This window comes from Mastigoproctus giganteus, chromosome 10, assembly GCF_048544385.1.
Source record: "Mastigoproctus giganteus isolate SK-2022 chromosome 10, ASM4854438v1, whole genome shotgun sequence".
NCBI lineage: Eukaryota > Metazoa > Arthropoda > Arachnida > Uropygi > Thelyphonidae > Mastigoproctus > Mastigoproctus giganteus.
In genome coordinates, this window is record NC_143584.1 from 161,592,663 (window position 1) to 161,610,495 (window position 17,833).

Below are 17,833 nucleotides of genomic sequence, written 5' to 3' on the forward strand. Positions count from 1 at the left end.
ACACCATGAGTACTGTATACAGGTCTGGAGATCTCATTTTAAGGGGGGGGGGATATAGGGCTGCCGGAACGAGGAGGGCAATGAGATTGGTGAGTGGAACAAAGGGTTGCTCTTACGAAGAAAGGCTTAAGTTCTGCAAATTGCAGTGTCTGAAGACTAGGCACCTGTGAGGTGATCTGATTGAGGTGTATAAGTAGTAGTAGTAGTAGTAGTAGTGGCATGTGATGCAAGAAAGCATGTGTATGAGCTTATGCAGCATCAGCCAAAAAAAAAAAAAAAAAAAAATCACACTATTCCCTCCAAATGCCTGTCCAGTTCCTCCTTAAATTTATTCAACCTATCAACTTCCACAACGACAGATGGAAGTTTTTCCATCAATTAACCACCCACTGGCTAAAGGCAAATTTCCGCACATCTATTCTACATCTGTCTTTTCTTAGATGTAGGGCCTTGAATGGTTTGTGCAAACTCAGTGCTAATGGAATTCTTCCTCTCTTTTAGATTAATTAAAGCCTGAGGGGACATAAATTCAAATTGGGGAAAGACAGTTGTAGAATAGATGTTCAGAAATTTGCCTTTAGCCAGCGGGTGGTTGATTTCTGGGACAAGCTTCCATCTGTCGTTGTGGAAGTTGACAGTTTAAATAAATTCAAGGCAGAACTAGACAAACATTTGGAGTGAATGGATGGGCGAAATAGGAAGGGTTTTTTTTGGCTGATGCTGTATAAGCTTGCTTTTTTGCTCTACTAATGCAAAATGCTATCCTTCACAGTGTCTTTAGCAAGGTACCTGGGTTTTCATCCAGCAGACATACCATACATGCAATTTAGAAATAACTTATGCCTCATAGCCTTAGTTGCTGTGGTGCTTAACACAGACAACCTCTTATTATATTTATTTCAGAAAAGTAATTTTATTGTGTAGAAAAATTGGCAAAACATAATGCTCAAAATGTTTTTGGGGACACACAACATTATGCACATGATCAGGAAAATGGGACATTTGGTCGTGAACCTAGAAAGTAAAAATTGAAAGAAAAATCAATTTTTCAGTTGAAAAATTGAAAGTAAAAATTAGAAAGGAAAATTGAGTTTTCATTGCAAGCTTTTAAATTTCTTTAATGATATTAAGTTGTGAAAATAATTTTTGTTGTGTGCTGTGTTGATTTTATTTGTTGTCTATGAAAACTATGCATTTGTAGGGTAACGTAATTGAAGTATATGAGGCTTTAAAAGGACTAATTAAACTAAATGCTGTTGGCATTTTTATCTTTATTTTTGCAAATAAATTTAAATTGGAAAAGGATGGCTGCGGAACACATGTGTAGAAATTTGTGTTCAGCTAAAGAGTAATCAAATGTTGGAATAAGCTTTGACCAAGTGTAAAGATGGATGCTCTGAATAAATTTAAGAAAGGATTGGACAAATTATTGGAAGGAATAGAAGATTTATTTTGGCTGGTGCTGTATAAGCCTTTCTTCCTTGACATCATATTGCTAATACTAATGCTACTAGTGTTGATTTAACCAATACTTAAAATGTATTTACTATGTAAATAAATTTTAAGCATAGTAAATAAATTTGAAGTATTGGTTAAATCATCAAATGCTGTCATAATAGAAATATTAACAGTTTCAGCCTGATATATTGAAATGTAGAATTTGAACATGGTGAATAGAATTTGTACTGAACATGACAGGACAGCCATTAAGAGCAAAGGAGCATATGGATTACAAAACAACACATACAGTTCACATGGGTTGTCGATATAATATTGAGTCAGTTGGGTGTGATGTTAAGAATAGGAAAAAAAAATTTCAGTAGGAGTATGCTATACATCAAATGACTATGATCAGTGTATTGAACAAATATATATAGACGAAAAGAGTGGACAATATTCCTGATTTGGTTATCAGCAGAAATTTGTCATGTAGAGTATTAATAATTTTTACTGAAGGAACCACCACAGCAGTGATCATAGTGTATTGATGTGGAATCTATTCTCAGAAATAACTACTTTTGATGGTTAGCGGCAGAGGTTTTGTCTCTTCCCTACTAGAAAGTAGTCATTAATTATCTCTTCCTAATGCAAAAGTAATTATTTCTGAGGTGATTAAAGTGGTTGTAGAATGCAAAAGTGATTAAAGTTAAGAGAAGGGCAATGAGATTAGTGAGGGGAACAAAGGGGTTGCTTTTACCAAGAAAGGCTTCAGTTCTGCAAATTGCAGGGTTTAGAGACTAGTTATCTGTGAGATGATCTGATTGAGGTGTTTAAGGCTTTGAATGGATTGAGCAAGCACAATGCTGATGAGATTCTTGCTCTTGCTCAGACTACACACACGAGGAGGCATAAATTCAAATTGAGGAAGGATGGATGCAAAACAGTTATGTGGAAGTTTGCCCTTAGCCAATGGGTGGTTGATTGCTGGAACAAACTTGCATCTGATGTCGAAGTGGATAGCGTGAATGAATTCAAGGGTGAACTAGATAGGCTATTGGAGAGGTAGATGAACTATTGGATGAATACAGTGGATTCCGGTTATTTGGGCCCCGGTTAATCGGGGAAACCATTTATTTGGGGCAAATCTTAAAAAACAGAACCCAATTGAGAAAATAGCCAGGGATTACTTCGCTTAATTGGGACAACATGTCGTTTAATCAACAGTATCAAAAGCCTTTCCAAGATTCAAATGTATGATATCAAAATTATTCTTTGCATCGAGTTCCTTTGTGACCACATCATAGTATCCAATCAAATTTGTTAGACAAGACTTCCCCTTAACAAACCCATGCTGTGTCTGAGCTATAAGTGAAGTCTTGTCTAGATGAGCCTGTAATGCTTCTTTAACCAGTGACTTCATTATTTGTCCTGGAACAGAAGTCAAGCTAAAAGTTCTGTAATTATTCATGTCACCCTTTGATCCCCCTTTGTGAATTTGAGATGCGTTTGCACATCTCCAGTCTGTGGGGACTTCCCTTGAGTCCAAGGATGCTCTCATAATTATGGCTAAAGGTTTGCTTGCTTCCTCCCTGCCTCTTTCAATATAACTGGATAAATTCCATGTGCCCCAGGTGCCTTTTTTATGTTTAACTTCAACAATTTCTCCTCCACTTTGCTCTCAGTTATTACAAAATCATATAGCTTACTGCCAGAGTTTAATAGCCCCCTGTCATTCCACTCCCTGAATAACTCCTCACGTGTGAATGTAGATGCAAAATACTCATTTACTTTGTTAGCTACCTGAGCAGGATCATCAACAGTTTAACCATCAATATGAAGTGGACCAATGCGATTCATTCCCTTCTTTCTAGTGTTTATGGCGCCTCCGTAGCCAGGTGGGAAGGAGCAGCAGTGCGTAGTACACGCTTTTTGATTAGACCGGGGTTCGAGCCCGTCACCACCAAATACGGAGGATGCGGAAAGGTCAGGGAATGACCACCGCATATCCTCGGAGCAATATGGCCTTAGTTGCTAATGCTCCTAAAAACCAAACAGCAAACAAACAAACAATCTAGTGTTTACATAAGTAAAGAACTCTTTGCTGTTATTCTTTGCATCCGTTGCCAAAGATTTCTTTGACGCCTCCATAGCCAGGTGGGAAGGAGCAGCAGTGCATAGTACACGCTTCTTGATTAGACCGGGGTTCGAGCCCGTCACCACCAAATACAGAGGATGCGGAAAGGTCAGGGAATGACCACCGCATATTCCCGGAGCAATATGGCCTTAGTTGCTAATGCTCCTAAAAACCAAATAACAATAACAACAAATAACCAAAGATTTCTCGTAATCTGTCTTCGCCTGCCTAACCTTCTTTGTGACTTTATTGCAGACTAGCTTATATCTGCCATATTCTTCTGTGTCATCTGATAATTTATATGCATTTCCCTTCTCTGCTACTATCCTAATTAATTCATTTGACATCGATTGATGCCTAAACCTTGAACAGTATTTCTTAGTTGGTATGAAAAGCCTAGTACCCTCCAAGATTAAGTTCCTGAAGGCTTCCCATTTAGAATTAACCATTGGTAAAATCATCAGTTGATCCCACTTTCTAGAATTTAAAAACCCTGTCTCAGGCCACTGTAATCATCTTTATGAAAGCAAAAACTCTTCCTCTAACCCCTGATGGTAGTTGCATCTTTAAGTAAATCCCACATCAGTACACTGTTATCACTGCCACCTAGTGGTTCCTTTATCTGCAGATTCTTAACTCACGAAGAATCACTGCTGATAATCAGATCAAGAGTATTACTCCCTCTGGTTGCCTCTCGAACATGTTGCTGTAGAAAACCGTCATCCAATAAATCCACAAAAATCCTGTTAGTGTGCGAGTGACCAACCACAAGTTTCAGTCAATATCTGTAAAGTTAAAAATCCCCCATTAAAGACACTCTAATTTACTGGCCCACTCTATTTCTCTGCACAATTGCTCATTATACTCATCAGATTCATTATGCCTATAACACACACCTACTCTTAAGTCACACCACACTGACTCAACATTGCATTGTCCACCCTTATACTCATCAGATTCATTATGCCTATAACACACACCTACTCTCATGTCACACCACACTGACTCAACATTGCATTGTCCACCAATGTCAACTGGATACACTTCCTTAGATTTCATGTGTTTCTTAACTAACAGCATAACACCTCCTCCCTTCCTGTTCTGTCTATATTTTCTGTTCACATTGTCTTCCCCAAATTCCAATTCTGCACTGCTTATATCCGTGTGGCAGCACGTATTTGATATCCCAACGATATCTGCTTTTGATGTCTTGACCAGCACTTCAAATTCATAAAATTTATTTGCTGTACTCCTAGCATTGGTGTACATGCAAGTATACATACACCTATTCTTACTCTTAGTTACCCTAACACAACCCATGTATTTACTTGTTCCATGATGACTCTCAGCAGCCCTCGAAATCCCAAGCATCTTGCTTTCCAGACTGCTGCTCATTCCAATAGAAGCAATGCAAGAGTCACTTTCACCGCTGCCTGTGGGGCGCCTCCGTAGCCATGTGGCAGGAGCAGTAGTGCGTAGCACACGCTTCTTTGATTAGATCAGGGTTCGAGCCCGTGATCCACCAAATACAGAGGATGCGGAAAGGTCAGGGAATGACCACTGCATATCCGGAGCAGTATGGCCTTAGTTGCTAATGCTCCTAAAAACCAAACAACAACAACAACAACAACAACAACAACAACAACAACAACAACAACAACAGCTGCCTGTGGTGAAATACCATTAATCTATTATTATTATTATTTTTAACTATATAGTGCAAGGAAGCCTGAGGCTTATGCTGCACTAGAAAAAAAAGTATATTTTCTGATTTACCGAGAGAGAGAGAAGTAGAAGGGAGTCTCCAAGAAAGAGAAGAATGATATCCAGCTTAGGACCCTTGGTGTACCAAGCTTCTGTGAATCCCCACAAGCTAGCTGTTTTCTGACCTACCTGACAATACCTCGATAGTATCAGAAAATATTTTTGCACCCTTTCTGTTTAAGTGTATCCCATCCCTGTAGAAACAATCTCTCCTGTTAACAAGCACAGACCGCATCGAGAAAAATTCTACCCCATGAGCCTTGCACAGTCTCCCCAGGGCAGAATTGATTGACAAGGCTCTCACATGTACTACCTCCTCTCACGTCTGGGCAGAATTGCAGACACTTTCAAATTTTACCCGAACTCACGACTTTTTTTCAACATTGACCTGTACTTGTTAAGTGAGTACTTAAGTAAGTACACAGATCTTCTACCCTTAATGTCATTAGTGCCAAAATGTACAACAATATGACCCTTTGTGCCCTTAAAAGATAACTGCTGTACAATGTCATCAACTTTGACATACCCTGGTCCTATTCCGCCTATCCTTTTGCACAATATATTTCCCATCTCCCTGACAATAGAGTTACTGACAATAACTAGCTCCTGTGGGACCAGTGCATTTTGCCTTGAAGGTTGCTGCTGTCTTGCCTGATTATCAAGTGTAAGCTCTGGCATTGATGTGGGCAGCTGAGAGCTTGATGGGTTCCCCAATTTAAGTCCTTTGAGGGCAATGCCATAGCCGAGTGGTCAGGCGTGTGGGTGCATAAGTACATGTGCCTTGAGTGACCGGGGTTCAAGCCTGTGACTACTAAATAAAGTGCTGTTTCTTATATTCTGTCTATCTTGTGAACTCTGTCCATTTGGTCGTCTCGGAGTATAAACAGAAAATTTATTATTTATTTATTTATCTAACCTGTCCTTTATGCTCTAAATAAGGCTCATAACAACGCTGAGTTATTATTATTATTATTATTATTATTATTATTATTATTATTATTATTATTAATGGCCATATGGTACAAGGAAGCCTGAGGCTTATGCTGCACCAGCCAAAAAAAAAAAAAAAAAAAAAAAAAAAATTCCCAAGTTACCCCCTGAGAGAGAGAGAGAAGTAGAAAGGAATCACCAAGAAAGAGAAGAATGATGATATCCAGCTCAGGACCCTGGGTTTGCCAAGCCCATACTCACTAGATGTGAGCCCCCGGAGTTGGCACCTAACTTCTTCACACTGCTTATATTGAGCACACACAAAGACATCCCCCTTGGCAACATCATGTCCCATCCCAGAAAGGTCTGCAAACATTTCACAAGGTGCCCATTTCTTTAGGCCATTCTGTGTTGGAGAGTTGCCCTCTTCGGTTCTCCCCCGAGCCACAACACTCCTGCCACTTTGTGCACATTGCTTTGCTGTTCTAGTCTGGGGCATGATTTCCATTTAAATACAATTTAATTAATTAACAAATTAAATTAATAATGTTAATAAATTTAATTGATTAATTTACTATACAGGCAACCCCGTATAACACGGTACTTCTACAACACGGTTTCGCTCTAACACAGTTGATAAATTGCGGCAATCCTTGCACAACATGGTCTTATCATGGTTAGAGAATTTCGGTAAACCTCGCATAACAGGGTATTTTTGAGTTTTTGTGCGGGGGAAACCCTGCTATTATGTTGGATGTAATTTTTCAACGCCTCCTCTCTTTTTGAATCCCCACTGTTGAGACTTGTTAGTCAAAAAAAAAAAAAAAAAAAAAAATTGAGAAATCCCTGTATTTTATTTTGTTGGGAAATTCCCATGTTACTTTTTGTGCTATTGAACTTGTACTTGTTGAACTTGTTTAAAAATCTAGATTTCAAAGTTTTATTACTATTGGATAGCATACTAGGCCATCCAAAAGATTTAAGTCATCCAAACGTTGAAGTTATGTTCTTCCCACCACAGTTGTACTAGGTTAATACAACTTCTTTCGTTCGGCCATTAGATCAAGGCATTATATCCACCTTTAAAACTCATCACATCAGAAAATCTTTACAATGGATTTTGGAAAAAAAATTGATTCCAAATCTATTGAAGTAATGGAGGCATGGAAACATTTCTCAGTTGTGGACTGTATCAGAATCATAGCTTTATCGCTCAAAGAAGTAAAACGTCAACGTTAAATGCATGTGGAAAAGTGTATGGCCATAGTCAGTTCATTCTGGAAATATGATCGAATGGGCAGAAAACGGAATTGGTGCGATAGTAGAACTTGCTACGTCGGTAGGAGGGGAAGGTTTTGATGATATGACTACTGAAGCCCTCGTGGGTAGCACAGTTGATAGAATTGCCCTTCTCCCCACACTGGCTGAAAAAGACCTGAGCTCGAATCCTGTCAATGAAGGGAGGAATTTTTATGGGTCTTTTTCACAACGTGGCTGAGTTAGTCGGGCTTTTGCAAGGGTAGCATGGTTTTTTCCTCCCAGAAATTCGGGTTTTTCTTCCAGAAAAACAGAAAATCGACCTCAGGACACACAATTTATAGACAATATACACAAGAGTAACAAGTCCTTAGTTGCCGATGCTCCAAAAAAAATTAAAAAAGATATAATTACTGAAGATGTTCAAGAATTACTGGTAGAAAAAGAAGCCGGCATAGCGGATTTTATGCAAATGTCATTGGAGGTAAAATCAAATTAATTCAGATGATGATATTGCAGATAAATTCTAAACTTTACGCTTAAAATCATAGGGGAAGGCACAAAGTTAGTGGAGCAATTAGAATCTTATTTTTTGAATGCAGATTCTTAAATGAAAGGAGCTCAAAAGGGAGTTTCAAAAATGCTTAGTTCCATACGATGAAATTCACAAAGATTTATCAAGCAAAAGCAAACGAACCGAATTACTGATTTTTTAAAGAGATCTAGAAATCTAGATCTCTTTAAAAAATTTTACACGAAATCTAGAATGGTGTATTTTTGCTAGTTTTGTTAACATTTTGTTAACGAAATAGTGTATTTTTGTTAGCTTTTAGAATGTAACCCCCCTTTTCATACTTTTTCTTAGTCCTGTATAACACGGTTTCGCACAACAACATTTTACAGGAACCTAATAACTGTGTTATACGAGGGTTACCTGTACTATACTTCGCCATACAATACTATACTAAGCTAATGCAGTAATATGTATTCCGCTATATAGTTTTACGTTATACCTTAGCTATGAAGTTCAAGATATATGTTATCAAGTTATGCTATGCCGTAATGATCACAATACTAAATTAGATGTATGCTTAGCTAAATATAAAAGATATATGCCCAAAAAGTGATTAAAACCTTCAAAATACTTATTACAATTAAAACCCTACTATTCTTCTACGCCACTGATTATATTATGATATTCCAGGCAAAACACCAATACCAATATGATAGTGGTAAGAGTAGCAAGTTGTAACTTAAAAAGTCACTAGCTAAATTTAAAAAAATATGCTAATGAATGCCACTAAGCCTATTTAATATATTTGTAAACCACAAATTAATCCGTTAACTAATCAAAAAATACAACAGATTTATGCCCAAAAGGTGCTTAAACCCTCCAAAATACTTATTTATTCCAATTTAAACCCTACTGTTCTTCTGAGCTACTGGTTATGCTACAATATTCCCACCAAAAACTCTGCTACAATAGCGGTAGGAGTAGGTAGTTGTAACACACAAAATCACTAGTTAAATTTAAAAAATAAGCTAACGAATGTACTAAGCCTATTTAATCTGTTTGTAAAACACAAATTAATGTGCTAAATAAACAGAAATATAAAATTTCAATGAAAAAACAAATTTCTCTTTATGACAGCATTAGCTATCATAAAGAGAAATAGTTGTATCGCATTAACAAGTTGTTGGTACCCCTCTCCAAAAATTCATAAATTGTTACTTGGAAATTTTGGTTATTCAAGTATTCTTTAAGTGGCATACAACTGCAACTGGGGTTAAAGATTTGCAAGTGCATTTGTGGTCAGAAAAAAACATAAATTTGATTGGCATTTATCCATCCTATATATTCCCACACATTTTTTAACTTCATGCTTCTGTATTGTCTGATATTTATTTGCCATTGTTAGCAGATTTTCATTAGACAGTTTAGTGTGCTGAACTATCTTAGATATACAGTAAACCCCCGCTATTCGCGGTATCTGTATTCGTGGTTTCGCGTATTCGCGGTCACTGATTTAATATAAAATGAAACCTAAAAAAATGTGAATTTTAAAGCGCCGTGAACATTTTCCGCCATAAAAAAACATGGGCGTGGCTAAAATTATCATTCCCGGTCAAAACAGCGCTCAGTGGGTGGGGGGAGAGGGGTGACAAAATCGCGAGCATGGATGTTTCTCGCTAATCCTTGTTCAGTATGTGTTATGTGCTTGTCATGGAAGGTTTCGTCGTTTGCTTTTAATTTATATGCTTATAAATTGAATAAATTTATCAATTTATAAATTTATATGCTTAAAAAAGTGATAAATCTACCGTTTTGCAGTGTAAAACAGACTTTTTCGAGTGTGTTAATGGAAGAAAGTGACTTTATTGTGGACAAGTTCTTCCTAACCCGTACAAAAATATGGCTACGAATAACAAGGGAAATGTGAAAAGATCAAAGAAGGTGATGACATTAGCGAATAAAATCGAGTTAATAGATAAAATTTCTAATGGTGAAAGTGTCTCCTCAGTGGCAAAACATTATAAAATCAATGAGTCAATGGTACAATCAATCTAGAAATCGGAAGAAAAACTCTGCCGTAGTGTCCGTGAAAACGCACTAGCTGTTTCAAAAATTTGCTCTGTAATTCATGATATTAAATTAGAAAAAATGGAAAAAGCTTTAAATTTGCGGATAGAAGACCGAACTCAAAATAAAATTCCGTTAAGTTCACTTATCATTCGTCAAAAGGCAAAACTCCTTTATCAACACTTTAGCGAAACTGGTGATAGAACTGGCGGGATAAGTTTTTTAGCTATCAAAGGCGCTAGTTTGAAAGATTTGTTTGAAATTTCTAATAAATATTACATTTAATATTAAATTGTTTCTTAATTTCATTTCGATGCGATATGCTTGCATTTCACTATGTACTGTCTTTGTACATAGTCATATTATGAAGGTACATATAATACATACATAGACAATTTTATCATAGACTGGTTTTTCTTATATATTTCATACTTTGGAACGGAACCCCTTTATTACTATGGGAGCCATAACTCAGTATTCGCGGCATTTCTCAGGAATATAACCCCCGCTATTTGCGGGGGTTTACTGTATTTTATCCTACAACAGGCCATCATTTATTATTTAGCTTGCGCTAGTTGTAAGAAGCAGTGTGCCAAAAATGACATGTAAGTGGATGAAGAAAAATGGTGTTTTAATACCCCCATTAGCCATTCACATTCCTAACACGAATGTTATTGAGAGTGTAAGACAATTGTTTTGTAGTCAAGGGCTACACTGACAGATTAGAAATCCTTTACTGACCAAAAATTGTTTTATTAGCACTATATAATATTCCTTCAGTGCAGTTTTACCAACATACTATATTATGACCATTATGTAATGGTCATAATAAGTATGTTGGTATGATTTTAATGGGAAATATATGGTTCTTAAAGGAGCTGCATCGATGGCATACAGCTGCAAATGGGGTTAAAGATTTGGAAGTGTGTTGGCAGTGAGCACAAAATATAAATTTGATTGGCATTTATTCATCTCAAGAAACATAGGACAGAATTGTCTATTATGATCATTATGTAATGTTATATGCAGTGCTGCTAAAGTAGAAACACAGGACAGTGTTACTATGTATAGCATTATACCCATATTAAAATGAGAGCAGTGGACTTGCAGATTTTTGTGAAATGCATGTACAGATGTTGGCATTGATATCGGGCACTCAGATTCTCAAAATATGATGTAAATGTTAACTTAGTTAGTTGAGATCTTAATTTTAATTTTGAGAATTTTATTTTTGAAATATTTGCACAGAAATTCATTCCCAGATATTGTAATCATCTTGGCATCAAATCACAATTTCTCAAATTTTACAAGCTGGAAAACTTGAAGTGAAATAATCATTATTTGTTTGTAGAAGCAGTAATGCACAGATATACAGGATGTTTCAAAAGTGATGGTCAATAATTTAAAGGTGAACTGTACAGACTGTATTTTGCAAAAAAAGCCTAGTAAACATGGATTCTTAAGTGAATCGTTTTACTTAAGGACCCATGTTTACTAGGATTTACTAAACAAACAAGTCAGTGGCGGATCCCAACTAGAAATGTGCAACATTTCTAGTTGGGATCCACCACTGACTTGTTTGTTTAGGTTATGCTCATTCTCTCCGTTTCCCCTCTCTCAATGCTCTTAGATATAGTATTCATACTAGTACTCGTCAAAGGATAGTCAACATGGAAAGAGGTTACAGCAACGAAGAGTATGCGGACATGTACTTCATGTATGGTAAAGCCAACATGTTTGTACCAAGAAGCATTTCCCTGCCGAAGGCAGCCCAACAGGCACACATTCATCAGGGTACATTAACGCCTTAGAGAATGGGTGCTTTGCACATGGAGTACGAGCAGGTAGGCCCAGAAATGGCATGTAGTGTGTCTGTATCAAACCAAAAATTAAAAATGTATTATCTTATGTTTAATAAAACTACCCTTAGCAAAGGATTCACAGCTTTTTGCTAAACTAGTGCTCCCATTGTCAGTGGCAGATCTTAACAGAAAATGTGCATTATCTCAAAAGCGGTTCATTTGCGGCCTGATGTTCACTGGGACTTTTTTGCTTATTTTAGTTTGTACTTTTCACCTTTAAATTATTGACCCTCATTTTTGAAACACCCTGTATATTAACACCAGTTTATAATATTAGTTATAGCATTAATTTATAATATTTGGTGACAACACTAATTTATAATATTGAGTAACTATGGATTTAAATGTCTTGCACATAGTCACATAACCCATGCATCTTATTATATTAATATGCAGAATATAAATGTCTGTTTTTAATAAATGTTGTTATTAATTCTAGAAATATATTTTATTTGATATGTAAAAACTAATTTTGAGAACCTGTGAAAGGTTGTTTGAAAATTTTTGGGCCAAGAAAGAGCAATAGACCATATGCCGATCTTATTATCTAGTATAACCCAGAGAACAGCAGGAAACAGCCAGTTCTGGCATGTGTCCGAGCATATCCCTGGGGGCTCACATCTGGTGAGTATGGGCTTGGCACACCCAGGGTCCTGAGCTGGATATCATCATTCTTCTCTTTCTTGGTGATTCCCTTCTAGTTAGTATTAGTATTAGTAATGGCCACATGGTGCAAAAAAGCTTATGCTGCACCAGCCAAAAAAAAAAAAAAAAAAAAACCATGAATAAAACAATGATTAAAAATAAAATAAATAAATAATAATAATTAAAAAAAGAAAAGGAAATTAAACCTATCATCCCATGCGCTTCCCTCACCCGAAGGTACTATCCAGATGACCTTTGAATTTCCCCAAACTGTCAGTCTCTACCACCCATGTAGGCAACTTATTCCAGTAATTTATAACTCACTGGCTAAAATAAAACTTCCCGCAGTCCACTCTAAACATTTCCCCCCGTAACTTGAATTTATGTCCCCTAGTTGTAGCATCATTTATAATCTTGAAAATTTTGTACTCATTCATTTTACTGATGCCTCTCAGAGCCTTAAACACCTCAATCAAATCTCCTCTAAGGTGTCTAGTTTCCAAACTCTGCAACCCACATATTCGAAGTTCTCGTTCTCTCTCTCTCTCTCTCTCTCTCTCTCTCTCTCTCTCTCTCTCTCTCTCTCTCTCTCTCTCTCGTTCTCTCTCTCTCTCTGTCTGTCTGTCTGTCGGGGAAGTTTTTTTTTTTTTTTTTGGCTGGTGCAGCATAAGCCTTGCACCATATAGCTAATAATAATAATAATTTCACACTGGAACATATTATAAAATGATAAAATTAAGTATTATTGTGCAAACCTTTTGCAAGTGCATCAGTATAAAACTTAGTTCATAATTATTGGGCTTCATTTCCCAATATGAATGGAAAGTTATTTAAAAATTCTCCTTAAAAACTGTTTAAAAGTATATTGCTGAAGGAAGAAATCGTAAAATGTTTGTTTTATTACTCTTAGTCTACTACAAGTCCTGAAGGTTCGCCATCTCCTTCTCCTGTAGCTCCCAATGCTCCCAAATTTGGTACACTTGTTCCAAACAGGATATTTGTTGGAGGGATTTCTGCTACAGTAAGTTATTCTTAATGAGAAAAAGTAACAAATTATGATAGAAATTTATTTTTTCTTGTTGTTCATAATGAATGGAAATAATTAATTTTTCATGTTACTGTTTTTATTTAATTTAGTTTGTGCATGGATAATGGTTTATTTTTATTCTCAACAAATAGACAATGGCCCATAGGATCATTGCAAGAACATAACACTATACAGCTAACAGTAGCAGCAAATTTAACAGTTGTAGTATTTGGACCTACTGTCAAAGCTGATATTTGTGATAGAGTTCAGATTTGGCATAGTGGAGAGGACCAGCTTTGTTTAATGCACTACTGGTCATATAGCTGTATATTTTACTATAGTTCCATAAAATATAGTTGGATTTTCCATAGAATATAGATTTCTAAAATGACCACTCATATACCACTTGAATATTACGATAGTTTAGTTTATTTAGCTATTACCTAAATTACTATATAATAGGAATTGTAGAAGGATGCACTGAGCTTACTTAGGCTTATCAGGCTTAATGTCTAAGTTTGCAGATGATACAAAGGTTGGCAGGATGGTTAACGACAGTCATCAGTGTGAGCTACTGCAACAAGATCTAGGAAAATTGGGTCGATGGGCTGAGAAATGGCAGTTGAAGTTTTACAAATGCAAGGTACTGCACATGGGTAGTAGTAATCCCAGAATAACTTATCAACTGTGTGGTACTACACTTGGGGTAGTGGAGAATGAAAAAGACCTGGGATAATTGTGCAGTCAGATATGAATTCCCTGAGCAGTGCAGACATGTTGCCAGGACAGCTCATGGTGTTTTGTCAATGATATACAGAAACTTTGATGGTGATTATCCATTTGTATAAGGCCATGGTTAGGCTGCATCTTGATTACTGTATACCGGTTTGGAGGCCTAATTTTAGGTCGGATGTAGATTTGCTGGACAGGTGCAGAGAAAGGCAACCAGACTGGTGAAGGGAACCAAAGGGTGCTCTTATGCTCTTACCTAAAAGACTTCGGTTCTGCAAATTGTAGCATCGCAAGACTAGGCAACTGTGGGAAGGCCTGATTGAGGTGTTTAAATCCTTGAGTGGATTGAGTAAGCTGAATGTTAAAGGCATTCTTCCACTTGCTGAGCCTACATACATGAGGGGATATAAATCCAAGTTGAGGAAGGATGGTTGCAGGATAGATGTGCGGAAGTTTGCCTTCAGCCAGCAGGTGGTTGATTGTTGGAGCAGGCTTCCATTTGTTGTTGTGGAAGTGGATGGGTTGAATAAATTCAAGGAAGAACTAGAGAATTTCTTGGAGCATACGAATAGGTGAACTGTCTAGGTTTAAGTTTCATTAGTACATCTGACATCTGTTTAGGTCTAAGCTTTGAACAGTATCTCTTGGTTGATATAAAACACCTAATAGCTTCCATGATTACTTCTCTCAATGCTTCCCATTTAGAATTTTTGGTAGCAGCATCAATGGTTGGTCCCACTGCATAGAATTTAAAAACTTTCTGAGACAATGTAGCCATCCTTACAAAAGCAAAAGCCCTTTCATTTGTCCTTGACAATAGTTACATCTTAAAAGTATATCCAACATCAGTATGCTGTGATCACTGCCACTTAGTGGATCTTTTACCTGCAGTTTCTTAATGCATGAAGAGTTGCTTTTGATAATCAAGTTTATCAATAAGATCAAGAGTATTGCCTCTTATTGCTTCTCTAGCATGCTGATGTAGGAAACAGTCATCTAATAAATCCACAAAGTTCTTGCTACTGTGTGAGTGATCAATCCATGAGTTCTAACCAATATCTGGAAAGTTAAATTCCCCCATTATAATACTTTTCTGATTTACTGTCCCAATCTGTGTCGGTTTCTCATTTGCTCAATATTCAGCAGATGCATTAGGCCTATAACACGTTTTAGGCGTAATTTCTGCTCATTTTTGTTTTCCTGGTGCTTATATCACACCAGACTGACTCCACATTGTGCTGGTTACTGTTGTCAACTGATGCACAGCCTTAGATTTTTTTTTTGTGCTGCTTTATCCACCCTTTTTTTCCTGTCTGTCCTTTCTATACATGGCATTGGATAAAGGATCCCTGGTGCCTCTTGACAATCAACACTATACACTATGCACTTTCTATACATGTACAAATTGTACTCCCCATATTCGAATACTGTATCTCTTATGTCTGAGTGTCTCCCATATTCCCATGTTTGCCTTTTATGACTTAACCAGTACTTCAAATTTATTTACTTTGCTTCTGGCATTAGTGTACATGCAATGGACTGCATGTTCCAATAGAAGCACTGCCTATGGCTGCTGTTAATCTATTAGTCTGTGCCCACCCAGTTAGCAGTTTTCTGATCCGTCTAACACTACCTTGATAGCATCAGCAAATATTCTTGCACTGCTTGTATTGAAGTGTATCCCAACCTTGTAAAAACATTCTCTCCTGTTAACAAGCACATTCCACAATGGGAAAATTCTACCAATATCTGGATACCCTGTGAGTCCTCTCCAGAACCAAATTAACTCTCAAGACTCTCATCATGTACTTCCATTCTGTCATGTTTGGGCAGAATTACAGACACGTTCCATTTTAATCATAACTTGCAACTTTTTTTTCAACATTGCCCTGTACTTCAACAGTTTGAGGTTGTCACAGACATTCTCTCAGATATGCCAGACAAACTATACTTGCTAACTGGGAGTCTAAAACGCTGTTGGAACTGATATTCGGGTGACATTCAAGTCAAGTGGACCCAATTTTGGCGAAGTCCGGAAGGTCTGTGTCAGCCAGATCCTCTGCTTGCACCTTCACGATGGTGGGACTGTCAGTAATCCTGGGTAAAACCTCCATGCAAAAGCACACTGTGGGTGACCACCCAGGTGTGAACCAACCTAAGCAGGGGTCGAGGTGTGACACCCGCACCGCATGGAGGAATGCCGCCCCTCTGTGTTACCAGGCAGTACTAGGTGATAGATGACTTTCATCAATCAGTGCAATACCACCACTTTGCTTATTGGAGGCGTGAAGTGGTGGAACCCATGTTTAGTCTCCAGAGCTAAGTTCTGGTCAACCCTTCCCCATTTCTTCCATCATACAGTATGACTGATGACTTTTGAGGTTATGATGAACATCATGGCAAGATCCAATCTTCCTTACATTTCAAGGGTACAGCTCTAAAACAGTGTTCGCATGCCGGCTGCTAGTTAGTACACCGGACTGAACCTATTCGTAACTCTTTAGGAGGCTTCCGAATCAGCTAGTGTATAATCTTGCTACCTCTACTCTGCCAGATAGTGACTGGAGGAAGTCTGAGTAGTGTGTATGCGGGGGGCATTGTCGAGGCCACGTTATGTCAAGGATCTGGGTACAGGTGACCCCCGCTTAACGCTGATAATTCATTCCGGTAAAAACAGAGTGCTAAGTGAAGCTGCGCTAAGTGAGCGCCACATTCCAATAAGGTAACATGTATTTGTGAGTTGCGGTCGGTGCCATAGGATATTTCCTAATCAATAATAAACGGTAGTGAAAAGATGCACAAATGTCGGTCAAAATATTTAATATTCAAATATTTGTACATATAAAATATTCTGCATTACATACATATATAATTATGTGGTAACTACTTACGTTATCAAAATTAAACTTAAAATTCCAATTAAAATCATGAATTTAATTTATCTAAATTCATTGATTTTAATTGATGAATTTAATAATGAAAACTGTCGATTTTGGCTTGTACTTTGGCCCTCTTCCTGGTAAACTAAAAGGGGTTTTAATTTTAAACTCCCTCAAATGAAACGATTTCCTTAAATATGCCAAAAATGCAATCTGTAAAAGAGTGTTATAGTGATTTTTGACAGCGTTATAGTCAGATACAGGTTATAATATAAGAACAGCGTTATAGCGAATCAGCCTAATGCGAACCACGTTATAATGAGGGCCTGCTGTTTATTCTTACCATGTGTAGACCATATCCAAAAATTTCATTACTTCATACAGCATGCCTGTCCCCTCATTTTCTTACTATTGAATATGCCATGAATTGTCAAACTAATAGAGAAAGCTTATCTGCGAAAAGATCTAAACCTCCCAAACGCTTAGTTCATTTCACAAATATACGTGGTCTCAATTCTGATTTCAGCGATGTCAGTTTCCACTTGCAGTTTGCCAAACCCCATATACTTTTTCTGACAGAAT

The 17,833-nt window shown here is 37.2% G+C and overlaps 1 protein-coding gene across 1 annotated transcript in view; it reads left to right on the forward strand.

The window, feature by feature from the left end:
• The window catches only part of LOC150079433 (uncharacterized), a 253,655-nt gene that overhangs the window by 22,946 nt on the left and 212,876 nt on the right, over positions 1 to 17,833 (forward strand). The window contains exon 2 of the mRNA XM_090382498.1: positions 13,524 to 13,634. Coding sequence (XP_090238624.1) covers positions 13,524 to 13,634 — 111 coding nt within the window. The remainder of the gene's footprint in view (positions 1 to 13,523; positions 13,635 to 17,833) is intronic.